The following is a 14,907-nucleotide window of genomic DNA, read 5'->3' as shown; positions in this document are numbered from 1 at the left end:
ATTATAATTTGTATATTACAGTTCAATCATCTTTTAGAATGCTAATCAAAAATTTCAAGTTAACTGAAACAGATTTATATAGATTATTTTGCTCATGTCAAACATTTTTCTAAACTGTTCTATGTAAAAATTTGTCAATATTTATAAAAATAAATTTTCTGTTTCATTAATTGTATATATTTTTCTATAGTGCTAAAATTTTACTGGATTAGACCAATATTAGTCTTGGACAAATAAATCGTTCTGTTAAATCTGAGAGATATTAAATAAAAATCTTAAATCAAAAAGATGATTTACTAGTTCCAAATTCACTTAACAGTAATAAACTATTTACATAACATTTTGTGTAAATTTTTAAATTATTTCTAGAGAAATATTTTTCACAGTTAATTGAACAAAACATTTAATAATATATAATAATTTCATTTATTTCACATATTTTTTTGTATTGTAAAATACACAGAAGATATAAAGAAAACAAATATTAATTTTTTAATATAAAGTATATGTTAGAACATAATCTCTATGCAATAAAAAAAAATGAGGTCAATCTATCAGTGGAAACTTAATTCACTAACCTACTAATATATAACAATAATAATAATATGATCTGATGATATATCATTATATCAAGTGTCTACTGACAATTACAGTATAATCAACTTTCTCTATGACAGTATAAATGTCCTAGACTTTTTCTTCAAATCAATTCTTTAACAAATCTGCTGTTACAAATTTAGAAATTATTAAAGAAAGATTATATTTTGATCCAGCCTCATCACAATATATTACTGGTACAGTACATTTCTACCTATTACTTCTTCTTGAGTAACAAGAAAAGATTCACAATATCTATTTTGTTATTTTCCAAAACACTTAAAATTTTTTTGAATTAATGCAATTTTAATAGCATTGACTTCTCAACCTTCTTTAAAATTTCCAATTAATCTAAGCTTTTAAAGTTTGTGCGCAGTATAACAATATACTATATTACTGTATTACTACAAGGTTTGTCCAGAAAGTACCATTGTTGTGCACGTATAGTTACTTCTTCCAGTCAAGAACAAAGTAATCGAGCCATGTTTGTTTTTTTTTGTTCACATTAAGGATCGCTAAGCATCAGTTATAATGTTCAAAACAATAGAGCAGTCTGCCAGTTGTAAAATATGACTGGTCTTAGGTTTTTGAGTGCAAGAAGTGTTCAATCACGTAAAATTTATGGACTAAACGTGATAAGTGAAGGTATAATGATGAAGTGGGTTAGAATGTTTAACAAAGAAGGGACAAGGTTTGTGACAAGTGGCTGGCATTCCTAGTCAATAAAGACTTGCTGCACAATGTTGAAGAGAAGATTCATTCCAATAGATAGTTCACAATTTCCTGACATTTCAAGATCTTTGCTGCATGAAACTGTCACTAAACACTTGCACTTCAAAAAGCTGTGTTTGAGATGGATGTCAAAAATAATAATGGACATTCACAAAACAAAATGCAGGGAATCAGCCTTATAATTTTTGCAGTAGTACGAAAAAAAAGAAATGGATTTTAGAAAAGTATTGTCATTAGTGATGAAACACTGATTTGCCACGTGATACATGTAACTGCAACATCCAGAAATAATTTGAGTCCCAGGCAATGGAATTTTATGAACAGAGTACCTTCAATTTAGTGCCAAGATATGATAAGTGCCTGAATTTGCATGGTAATTATGTTGAAAAGTAGATTAAGCTATGTATAATTTAATGGTAATTAAATAATTTTTGTTTCAAATGCCTACTTTTTTAAATAGACAAATGGTACTTACTTTCTGAATGCACCTCACATTTTATATATGTTCAATTTACAAAAGTATAATATATATTTCAGTAAATTTAATTAATATTTTCATATACATATAGCTATCAATAATGAACTTATACTAAATATGAGTATACACATTCAAAGTTTTTAATATTAAAAAAAATTGACTTCAGTTAATTTAATTACTGATCTTTAATATAACGTATGAACAATAATAATAATATTTAATACTACAAAAACTATATAAAAAAAACATGTAAATACCATCTTATTTAAGCAATTATATTAAGACTATTTTGTGTAATGTTTTTCAATATATTCCAAATATACTATCTCAAATAACTGGAAAATAATGATAAACATACAACAAAAAACTGAAAATTCAGGACAAAAGTAAATCTTTAGTTTTGTGCTGCAATTTGAAAAAACTGTAGACCTATAAATTCCCACTGTCGTCCATCCATCCATTCATTTTTCCTTAATTAATCTTGAGAATGGAGCTAGATAGATGAAAGATGAGACCAGATATGGAAAGCTTAGGGACAGGAGGCCCTGATTAACTATATATGAATTTCCAATGTAAACCGGAAGTCACGTTATTTCAATTCAAAACTTTTCCCCTGAAAGAAGTTAATAGATAACTAGCATGACTATTGCTAACAGGAAAAGTATGATGTACAGGGGAAAACACTATCAATTTAAAGTGAAAAGCATATATTTTAAATTAAATAAATTAAAAAAGTACGATCAAAAATTGCAGCTCTGCATTGTGACGATGTCACAATAAATAATTGCTCATTTGTTGTATGTTTATTCCAAATATTTTTTAAAAGAATGATTTCAATGTACAGATTATAAATTAGAATTATATACAGTATCTAGATTAGTAGTTTCCAAACATTTTTAGTCCATTTAGCTTTTCATAAAAATGGAAAATTCATATATACCTAAACATCCATAAATTAAAAATAACTGAAGGATGTCAAGTATTTTCAATGGTTGTCTCATAATCACTAACTTATAATTGTTAAATTTACAATTTAAAGTACATCACTTAATTGTACAGGCATGTGGTTAATTTAGTATCATGCAATTTTTTTTTTTGAAAAATTATTAGATGTGCAAAATAGTAACAACTTTTTAGAGTTTTTGACTGGCTTTATCATTATTATATTTTTTGAAAATGCAATCATATTTTTTTATAATGTTTTAAAATTGATTATAAAATTAAAAATATTAACATCAAACCATATCTATGAAAAATAAAAGAAAATGTTTAATAAAATGATGATAAAACTTCTATTTAGCTATTTAATCAACACAATTTAGAAAAGTTTTTAAATGCAGTTTATTAATTTGAAAATTTTCCATGTGGGAAAATGAGTGAGCATTTCATTCTGAAAAAATTTCACCAATTAAATAGTGTTGAAAAAGTTTCAGAATAAAAATGGATTTGCTTTTTTTTGGTACCTTTTTTTAAGCTTTGTTTTGTTCTCAGTTTTTCATGAAAATTGAAACCATTTTCCTATAACCAAGACCAATTTGTCCATACTGCAAGTGCATAACTAAACAGATATATTACAAGTTACTGAATTGACAGAAACAAAATAAACAATGTTCCAATATGTTATTTTTAAAACACACGATCCCTGAATTTTGACAAATTGCTCCAATTAATGTCTATAGTATTAGCCAAGATATTATTCCTTTTTACCACTTTTATTGCTATTGCCTTATTATTATTTTACTACTGTAAATTTCCCTGGAACAGCTTTAATTTTCTTCAAACCTTGTTTGTGCAATTAGACATATTCTGCATTCCTAGATAATCTCCTGAATTAATTAATGCATGTTTTACAAATGATTGAATGAAGTTGAAGGAAGATGATAGATGAACGATGGCCTGTTAACTAGGTCAAAGCATTGGTATTCCTACAACTTCATCCACTGTTAATGGTAAATTGATTAGTTTAGAACTAAGAAATTAATATATTATTAATACATTACATACATTAAATAGAAAAATATATTTCCAAACTCATCACTAATACCTGTTTTCCCAACTTTATCTGATCTTGTTGAATTATATTTATAAAAAGGAGTGCAATCACAATTGTCAGTACAATGGTACTCATTATATTGCATATGTTAGGAAAAACCAAATGAGTGATTTATCAATGGATTTATAACACATTTCACTATACACATTTTAAAAATTTATGTGTAACTGATGCTATCCATGTATGATTTATCAATAGAAATTCATGAGATTATATATAGATACACTGGCTCCGAAAAGCCTGATTTACTGTGATATGAATTTAAAATTTAAACTTATATTTTACTGTGTGAAATTAGGATTTAAAAATATAAATTATAAATTTATGAAATAAAACTTTTGATGAAGGTTATTAGATTTTAGAATATTAGACTAAGTGTATAATTCTATTACACTATTAAATTTCATCTTATATTTTCTTTCAATGCAAATCAAATTTGTCAAATTTAGAAGTTACTCTGTTATTAAGCAGCTAATATTAAACTGATGGTCAAAAATATTTCTGATTTAATAAGTGATTGATAGTTTAAATCTATCTATTAATAAAATTTTTAAAAATTTATGGTTATACTACTTAGATTGTAAATATTACTTAAATTTTCACATTAAACCAAACAGCCTGATTATTTTACAGATTATTTTAAGTAATATATGTATAATTCAAGCAACAGTTTATATTTTTTAATCAAAAATATTTAAAACCAAATGACCTGCCTGAGTTTACAGGCTGTATTATAGCTACATTTAATAATTAAATACATAGTAATTTTGCTTAGAGGCACGCAAGTAAGTCACCATCTCATAATAAATCTAATAATTATACAAAAATTTATATTTAATATTTAATTTAGAAAGTTCTGGAAGAAAAGAATTGGCCCAGAGCAGGACTGAAATCTGCAATGCCTGCTTACATTGTGGACATGTTGCCAGTTACACTACCGGTCAGTCAGTCTGATCTTCACCTCGAGAACTATTTACAATTTAGAAATAATCATACTGGTTACTTTTGGATATAGCCAATTCTTTGCCTCCAGAACTTTCTAAATTAAATATTAAATTATTTGATAGCAACTTAATCATCCACCACTAGGAAAAATTACTCTAATTATTAAATGTAGCCATAATATAACCCAATATAATCAAGCAAGATCATTTGGTATTAATCAAGAATCGGGTTATGTGATGTTTATACTTAAAATATTTAAAAACTATCTTTCCTTCTTTTTTTAACCCATTACTAAAACCAACATATTAACAAATTAAAAAATTATCATATCATATTAGTAATAATTAATTGTTAAAACTAAATATCATGTATCTTACTGTATTATGTAATATTCCATCTTAAAAAAAGGACATATAAAAATATAATCAATTTTTATAGGTAGACCAATCCATTAGTTTATTACATAACCTTCATTAACATTTCTGATACAAATTTCTGCATAATACACGAAAGATATATTTTGTCTCAAACAGATAGGGTGTGGTTGTTATTGTGAAATCACAAGAGATTTATATTTATTATAGGGTAATATGAAAGACAACATAAGTTTTTGATTAAAAGTTTATAATGTTAAGCATATTTCTATTTAATTAAAGCTTTTCTGTAATGATAATGAACACTGCTACATCAATTAAATGAAAATTAAATTAACTTTCAAAAGATATCTCCTTATTGCTGATCATTACATTATTTATTATGTTTATAAACTATAAAAGTTAAAGTTTTAATAGCACTAGTTTCTTTTTTAAATACATAAAATAAAACTGATATTATTAACACTTAATTTTTTGTTATTATATAATTTATGTTTGTAATATTCTAATTTCATAATAAACTCAATCGTAGAGAATGTTATAATTAATAAATTAAATTTTACATAAAAGTGCAGTATAAGTATAAAAAAAACTACTGCATTTTAAAAGGTCTTTACTTTATATAATTTTAGTTATAAATTTTTTTTGAAGTTAAAATTACTATTTTTAAACTTGATAAACTATAAAAAATGATAAACACTTTTTATAGTTTATTTTTTTTGTATCATATTATCAAATCAATATACTAAAGGTTTTTTATGTAATGATATAAAGAAATATATTATAATGAAAAAGATATAAATTGGTATGGAATAAAATTTTTTGAAACAAGAAAAAATATATCATCTTTATGAAAATAAAATTTTACACTCAGTTTTATGTTCAAAATTTAGAAATTTGTCCTGAATATATTAATTATTAAAGAACAGTAACTGCAATATACAGAAATAATCAAATGTATTCTTAATTTTTTCTTTACATCTAAAGTCATAACTTAAAAAATTATTTAAATTTTTATTGGGCTGCAATTTGAAAAAATTGTAGACAAATTCCCACTGTCATTAGTCTGTTGTCTTTCCTTAATCTCAAGAACGGAATTAGATAGATGAAATTCAAAACCAGACATAGATACCTTGGGGCAAAAGACCCCAATTAACTATATACGAACTTCTAATGTAAACTGGAAGTCATGTTATTTCAATTCAAAACTTTTCTCTGAAATCTGTTAATAGATGACCTGAATGACACAAATGTTAAAGGAAAAGTATGATGTACAGGGGCAAGCCACTACTAATTTGAAGTGGAAAAAATATATTTTAAATGAAATATATAAAAATATAATTAAAATTGCAGCCTCTACAAACAATTATTTATTGTGACGATGTAACAATAAATAATTGTTCGTAGAGGTATAAAAAAAAGACACCTTTCAAAAATTACTTCTTGTTTAATGACATAAATATACAGTTATTGCTAAATAAAAATAAATTGTTAAATAATCTAAAAGGTTAAAGCAATAATAGTAAATATTACTATATTTGTAAAGTACTTTATTGATTTTTAATAAAATAAACTAATATCCTCTTATTTACAATAAAAATAAATAAATTAGCTTGCTAATCAATAATGAAAGTACATCTATTAATTTTATTGATTTCATTATAATATTAAAATACAGTATTTTTATGCATATTGTATAGTGTCAGGGCTGTCAAGAACTTGTATGGAGTCTGTGGATAGAATGGGCCTCTTTAGCCTTTTATTTTTGAACAAATTAAATATGTAGAATGTTTCTTTATTAATAAAAAGCAGTCTTAAAGATTTTATTTTCTGTTAATAAAAGTAACATTAATTTTATAGGGACAGGAATCCTTACAAGTCCTTAAGGAAAATTCTCTAGCTCCCTTCTCTCAATGGCTCTGAATCTATATTATTTTAATAATTTTTAATAACTTAAAAAGTAAATGATACTTAAAAATAAAATTCACATAACTTCCATTAATATTTTCTACTTCAAATTATTCATTTAACTGATAATCAGATGAATAATGACTCCTGACATCAATTTACTTTTAAAATTCAATCATTAACTACAGCTACATGACACTGTTTTCTATTGTTTTCTGATTAAAGCATTTATCAAATCTAAAATCAATATTTAAATATATTCGAATATCGATTATTATATTTACAAAAAAATCTAACTATACATTTTAAAAATAAAAAATATATTAATGGAAAATTGATATGCCATTACTGAATCAATAACTTTTATCACTGCAACAAAAATAAAATAATCTCTTAATATCTTTCAGCATATCTTCAAGCAAGATGGATTAAGTTTGAACATAATTCATTTTTCTACTTAACTGCTTCATTTTGCTACAAGAACAATATTTGATCCCATATAACAAAATAGGTTTTTCATGTTAACCATTAAAACATGTTTTACATTATTTATTATTGAAAAAATAAAATTATTAACAGTTGTTTCATTTTGCTAAAAGAAACAATATTTATTAATGTATAGCTGTAAAGCTTTTTCATGTTAATCATTAAAGTATTTAAGTTAACTAATATAGAAAAATTTAAATCATGATTACATATAATATCTGTACGTGAAAATGATTTAAAAACGAAAATTTAAAAGTTTCTTTTATGTTAAGACATTTTTCTTTAAAGGATCTATTTAAAGACAAATTTTTTTATTAAAAAAGTTTTTTTATGACTACATTTATTACTTTATAATACAAAAATTAAATTTTTATAATTACTGACAATGTAAAAATCTAAATTATTGAAAGATTTTAGTTATTTTAAATGACTTTAAAATATTCAGTTAGTTTTATCAAATGTCATCCAATTTAAATGCTTTATAAAGAAATTTATAAACTTCTGCATTAAAAATTTTTATTTATTGATATCCTGTTTGTTCTAATTAACCTAAATATAATCATTGATTTTTTTGTTTTATTTTTAATATTTATATATTAGAGAGAGAATGATAATTCATAAATCTCATGAAAAATAGTTTCTATTGTATTCTGGATTTCTGCCAGAATAGTTTTTTGGCAATTTTCCGGTTTAAAAGAACAAAATAAGTGGATTATCTTTTAAAAATCCATAAAACTGTAATTTTTTTATGGTAGAGAACAATTTAAAAGGTCACTCCAAAAACTTAAATTGTACTTAACCAGCATAGTTTGTTTAGTACATGTACGAAAAGTACACACTGAAACTCAGGAAGTTAATACAATTTCCTTAGTTTCATTCATGTTCTTAAATAAATAAACAGTAAGCAAAGCTTTCCCGAAATACATTAGTCAACTTGGAAGTAGTTCCTTTTTTATATTAGAAATTATATAAATTGCACTTATAAAATATTAAATAAATGATCAAAAACATCGCAGAACTTCCTAACTTTGATCATTTAGTTTGAAACTTTTAAAAGCAAATTCCATTTCAAAACTCGGTGTTTCTAAAACTAATAACTATAATTTTAAAAAATAATAAAAATTACTATTATTTAAAAAATGTTTTAATTTTCTTTGTAGCATTAAGGTAATCAAGAAAAAAAACTTTAAAAAAAGTTTATTAAATACTAATTCTAAAAACTTTTAATCAAATATCAGTTTTTAATTGTTTAAATCTTCTATTTGGTGCTTTTTAGGATTTATCTTATTCAGATAACATTCGTATATAGACCAGCAGTTCTCAAACACGCACCAAGGCATACCAATATACCACAAGAGACAGCTAAATGTGCCACAAATATTATGAAAGTATATATTAAAAATAAGAAGGAATTTGTACCACTATTTATTACATTCATGATCAGCTAATAGCTAGGCTAGATCTATAGGGTAACAGTTATGATACACAGCTATATCCATACATTTTGCATCAATTGGATATATAAATTACAACCTAAAACAAAACATACCTTTAAAAATCCAGCAATGTAACTGAAGAAGATCAGTTAAACTGATTGAAAACGTTTAGTAAATTTCATTTCTGGAATTTTAAAGGTGTGTTTTTTTGTTGTAATACATAGCTGTACATAATTTAAAGCAGTGTTTTTCAACTGCCAGTCCAAAAAACATCTCAGGGTCCACAGAAAAATATTTGATAGTACCGAAGCCAGAAGAGTCGATTACGAGCAACATTTAAATGGTAAATTTACAGTTACCGTACATACTGTTACACACAGTAACTCTAGAAAAGCATATATAAGTTTAATAAGTATAGTCTAAATACTAAATAATAGTTCCAGCTTTAGAATTAACAAGTATAATTCATAGTCACACATAATTACTTGGTCCACACCCGTCTGTGACAAAGAAAAGGTCGAAAAACACAGATTTAATGTATTGTTCATACACGACACATACCAGAGAAACGTTACCCATTTTGCTGTACAATAGAAACTAAAAAAGCTCAAGAACTGCAGATACAGACAACAGAAGCGGAATAGATATCACCTTACTCAATATAACAAACCACTTAACGATAAGATACGAGAGGAAATCTAATAACAGGAGTTACATTATAAACACATACATTCATAGCGAATGAGATTTTTTTTTTTCATTACTTTCTCCACAATTTGTTAAGCTTTCGCTGTATTACAACAGTAAGAAGTGAACAGAAAGTGGAATTTTATAAATACATAATTTCAATTTTGAAATTTTCAACTTTAAATAATTGACAGGAATCTTTTAAACATGACAGATGATCATCGTAGGCAAAGTAATCGACAATCGTTTTATATTTCTATACATATCAATCAATCTAATCCTATAGCTTAAAAAACTGTTTGTAAATAAATGCTCGCCCACTTTACACGTCAAACGGTAATCTTCGTACATAAATATGGGATATTTATGTAAATACCGGTATAGATCGTCTATAAAATATATTTTATGTGGAATAGGATCACGCCTTTCAAAACATTACTGCAAAATTTAACGTTTTAGTCACTTACATTATCTTCCACTAGATATCTTTTCGTGTAAGTATCGCAAACGTCTTTAAATATGGACTTCATGTTTGTCTTTGCTGTTCGATCTCTACATGCAGAAATCGAAGTGTGACGCAACGACCGGTAAATACAATTGTATAGGAGGAGCGAGTGCAGACGAGAAGTAAGCGATAGGAGCGACACACCACAATTTAGTAATAGATATTATAAAAAAATATTTTTTTGAAATTAAATTTTTAAATATTATTTTATGTCGTGAAATTTATATACAGAACGATAAAAAAAATTTTTTTCGCGTAAAGAATCGAATAAAATCATTTGTAATATACTTGATGAAAATGACTATCGTTTTTGATGTTAATGTATCGTATGTTGAATGTTACGTCGGGGGTGTTAACTGTATTTATGACCGGAACAGAACGGATGCATATGTCCACTGGATCCTCTGTGCAAACTTTTGCGTAATACCATTCATTGCGTTTCATTTTTATCGGATCGGCAATAACCATTCTGTGATTATAAATTTGTTTGGATGAATTGAAACTCTCGTTGACGTTTCCCAAACATTTTATAGGGCGGCAAACATCCTTTCCTTGTGCCATGTATAATTCTGCATTGCAAACGCTGTTATATCTAACGCAGAAACTAAAACCGAATAAGATCGCATCGGCATCGAATGATATCATGCACTCGATACTAAATATTTCATTGATATCCAGAGAGCTAATTCTGTCGCTATCACCCAAGCAATTATGATGCAACTCTATAATACTGTAAGACGAAATGAGTGAAGACATATCATCTGTTTTAATAATTTTCTTAATTGCCTCTGGTGTTGTTACTGAGAGACGTTTTCTGGGGTTCTTCTCGTGGTTGCACCAAGTAGGTAATGATACACCTTCGGATCCAGAAATAGTCATTCCGATTTTCATAATTTCTTCACTATTCAATACACCACTCGTTGCGGGACTTTTAAAAATGTCTTCGTGCTTCATACTAAGAAATCTAATGCATGGAAGTAAAGGATTCATTAAAGTTCTCATCGCTTCGGGAGATGAATTGTTTTGACTTCTAATTATATTTGTCTTCGCCCATTTCAAACCAACTTCGAACAAGTAAAGTTCGTTGGGTATATTCATTGCGGTTTGCATCATGATACTTTTGACCACATCTATCGGAGATGATAAGAAAGTTTCAGATTCAAACACTTCTTGACTGTACTTAGAAATTATATCTTCACAAATATGTATGAAATCCTTATCGTTAAGAGCAATAGCTAATTCTAAAGCCAAGCACACGTTGTTCTGGCAAAGTTGTTTTTCTATATTGGTCTTGCATAATGCCACTAATTGGACAACGTTATACTTAGCAGCTAAGCGACAAGTTTGAATAGCTTCATCGAAGGTGTTCACTACTAGTTTCTCAGTGTAAATATATCTAAAACAGTCAAGACAAAATTGTTAGATGCCATATTCAAGTTATTAACAGACAGACTATAACAATATTAAAATAAAAAGCTAACTTGAGCATTATTTCGAAAATATCCGGTTTAATGTCAGTCAATGGGATTTCGGTTGCAGGGCAAGAAGATTCATAAAACATTTTCTCAAAAACGTCGCTTCTGCTTGCAATTAAGAATTTATGAGCGGTGATTATCTTCTGATTCGGTTCTTGGCCTACTCTGAAAGTAACATCGGCCAACTTCTTAGTCTGCATTACGTGTTGCATTAAATCCGAGATATTATGTATTTGCGATTGCCAAGAAGACATTTTTCTAAATTAAACAATACACATTGATTACATTTGAAATTAATTATTTATTATAAAGTAATAAAAAAAATTGACATACAGTAAAAACAATTACCCAATTTTTTGTTAAAATTTCACTTATATTAATAAAAACTTATTGAAATATTAATTGTTAATGATGCATTATTAATCATAAAATTGTTTTAAAATTATTATTATTTAATAATTAAACATTATGTATTATAAATGGATTAATAAATAAGTTAATTCATTGTTTGAAAATTCAATTTAAACATATATGAAATGTAATATTTTAGAATTACATTGTCAAATTATATCATCGTCTTATAATTGTGAAAGATCCGGGTTCAAATCCGACCTGGACTTTTAAAATTTATCATGAATAGTTCGAATTAGAGCATTACTCCTTTATCCTTTATTAACTCTATACGAACTTCAGGTCTAGGAAGGCATATGATTTTAATTTAAAACTTTTCCACGGAATAAAATTACCTAGATGACCTGCACGACTCTGTTGTTATCAGGAAAAGTGTGATGTACAGGGGAAAGACACTACTAATTTGAGATGGAGAGCATATATTTTAAATTAAATAAATTAAGAATAGGATTAAAAATTGCAGCCCGGCATTGTGACGATGTCACAATAAATAATTGCTCGTTTAATTCTAATCAATGTTTTTGATTAGAATTAAATGTCTGTAAACTCTGTAAACAAAAAGATAAATAGAAAAAATGAAGAATGAGAAACATCTATCGATGTTTGAGAATACGAAGATTACACCGAAAACTGAAAAAATACGAAATTTTTGACAACTGTATGACAACTCGAGTATAATGAATTCAAATTCTCTAGATAAATTTTTAAAACGGAGGCATTTGAATTAACAATCTATGATTGATTTTCAACCCGTGTGCCGCGAAAATTTTTGAAACGTATTAATATATGCATAACACCGGGTTATTTCATTTAAAATGTATCTGTAATTGTTCATATTTAGTTCATATTATTTTAACTTGCAAACTGTGGGACATTGGTGCAGGTTTTTAAAGGTAATTATCATTTCACTTTTAAATGCAAATTAAGACTTAATGTTAATTATGTAAATTATAAGTTCAAGTGTGCCGTGAAGTAAAAAAGGTTGAAAAACACAGATCTATATTAATAAGTAGTATCGTGTGATACATTTAAATAGTATTGTGTGATACATAAATGCGACAACGAAACATCGATATTTCTTGCTCTAGATGCATCGAAAATAAATCGATATTTGCTATGACCTTGTTGCCAGTTAGGCGTATCTCTCATAGAATTGGATTTTGGAGAACGTCTGAGGGCTATTTTTAAAGATGTGCCCTGAGAGTAAAGATGCACAAGGACCCTGTTTGCCGCAAAATTCCCATGGGAATGGAACGTGAATAAAATGTATAGAAACGTAAATATTTGATTGTAGTATAGTTCTTCCAACACAACTTGGCCTTGTCTAAACTGACGAAACCACTTTTCAAAAAACTAAACAATTGATATTCTAGTGTCTTCTACATAAAAATTTTGTAGCTCAATTTTCACTCAATTTCCAATTTCCGATGTAGTTGAAACTTTGAAAACATATGCATATATGTATTCCCGATTTAATCATATTTTTCATTTATATCATTTAAAATACTGTATATCCTCTCTACCTTAAATTAGTAGTGTCCTGCCCCTGTACATCATACTTTTCCTTTAGCAACAGAGTCGTGCCAATCACCTATTAACTGCTTTCAGGGAGATTTGAATTGAAACAACGTAACTTTCAGTTTGCATCGGAAATTTATAGTTAATCAGGGCCTTCTGTTCCTATGGATTCTATACTTGGCTTGGATTTCTTGTATCTAATTCCATTCTCGAGATTGAGGAAAGACAGACAGACAGACGAACGACAGTGGGAATTTATAGATCTACAATTTTTTCATATTGCAGCCGAATAAGTTCTCCCTCAGTAGTCGAATAAATAAAACCACCAAACACTGGTAGTTAGTTAGTCGTGGGTTCGGGCATGGCCAACGGACTGGCCACGTGGAGTTTTCTGGATTTTCTTCGCGTTAGTAACACCAAAATAGGGGGCAGCTTTACTTTTATGTTTTCCCGGGATGCATCCTCCTTGGCAGATCGCTTACGTGTCGCGCTGCCGTAACCAAATAAACCAAACTAATTCTAATAATTTTTCCATAAACGCAAAATTTACGAGAACATATTTAACTACCAGGAATCTGGACACCCGCCCCCTTTTCTGATTTCATCTCCCCTTATTAATTCATAAACCCATTGTCCCAAGGTCCTTCATTAATACTGCTTAAAGATGTTCTAAGGTTCAGCCAAATTAATGTACTGTACCGTACGTGCAACGATTTTAAGGCGTAAAGTAGAGCTCGAAATATTTTTGTGCCGATGTTTATTTTTCCTATTAATTATCACGGTGACATTGCTTTTTTTTCAAAACTTCTTGTAGTTGTAGTCTGTGTAATGTGTACTTTATTAACATGTTGAGTCTGACGGCCGGATGGCCGAGCGGTAAAGGTGGCAGCCTACCGCTCTGGGGGACAAGGGATCGAATAATCCCCAGGAATTTTTCGGGGGGTGGTCCGTTCGGATATGTCGGGCCCCGTCCCTCACCACCCGGTCGCCCCATTGTGGGCCTGGCCGAACCCATAATGAGCCTACTAAAAGAGGCCCTCTTAGTACCCACAGGGCGGAAAGAGTTAAAAAAATAAAAAAATAAAAAAATACCATGTTGAGTCTTACTGTTAAATCTGGCTCCAGTATTTTTATATCACAACTTTCAAGTTTCATTTATTTACAATACAGGTTAGATGTTTATGCTGAGCTTTATTTTTTCAACCTGGTTTCACCAATTTTTTTATGGGATTTAACAGTGGCGTGCCGTGACATTTGATGATAGGGAAGCTGTGTTTCTGTAAGAAGCCAACTTCCAGGGAC

General features: G+C 27.8%; 2 protein-coding genes across 3 annotated transcripts in view; both read right to left on the bottom strand.

Moving 5' to 3' along the window:
* The window catches only part of LOC136989020 (quinone oxidoreductase-like protein 1), a 41,358-nt gene extending 31,042 nt beyond the window's left edge, over nt 1-10,316 (bottom strand). The window contains exon 1 of the mRNA XM_067287047.1: nt 10,164-10,316. Within this exon, the coding sequence (XP_067143148.1) occupies nt 10,164-10,226 (63 nt within the window). The 5' untranslated portion in view covers nt 10,227-10,316. The remainder of the gene's footprint in view (nt 1-10,163) is intronic.
* Nucleotides 10,317-10,418: 102 nt separating this feature from the next.
* On the bottom strand, nt 10,419-12,141 carry LOC136989143 (BTB/POZ domain-containing protein 2-like). Of its 2 annotated transcripts, none has more exons than XM_067287250.1 (3): nt 12,025-12,141; nt 11,683-11,934; nt 10,419-11,597 (listed from the first exon to the last, which is right to left on the bottom strand). In XM_067287250.1, the coding sequence occupies exons 2-3, from the start codon at nt 11,928-11,930 to the stop codon at nt 10,475-10,477; spliced, it is 1,371 nt and encodes a 456-aa protein (XP_067143351.1). In that variant the 5' UTR covers nt 11,931-11,934; nt 12,025-12,141; the 3' UTR covers nt 10,419-10,474. The 2 variants fall into 2 exon arrangements, with proteins under 2 accessions (XP_067143351.1, XP_067143344.1); XM_067287243.1 differs by having other exon boundaries at nt 12,010-12,086.
* Between the last annotated feature and the right edge of the window lie 2,766 nt (nt 12,142-14,907).

The sequence above is a fragment of the Centruroides vittatus genome, unplaced genomic scaffold (assembly GCF_030686945.1).
Source record: "Centruroides vittatus isolate TY-2023 unplaced genomic scaffold, ASM3068694v2 contig_1276, whole genome shotgun sequence".
Taxonomy (NCBI): domain Eukaryota; kingdom Metazoa; phylum Arthropoda; class Arachnida; order Scorpiones; family Buthidae; genus Centruroides; species Centruroides vittatus.
The sequence above is the reverse complement of the archived record's forward strand: the minus strand, read 5'-3'. Positions and strand labels throughout refer to the sequence as shown.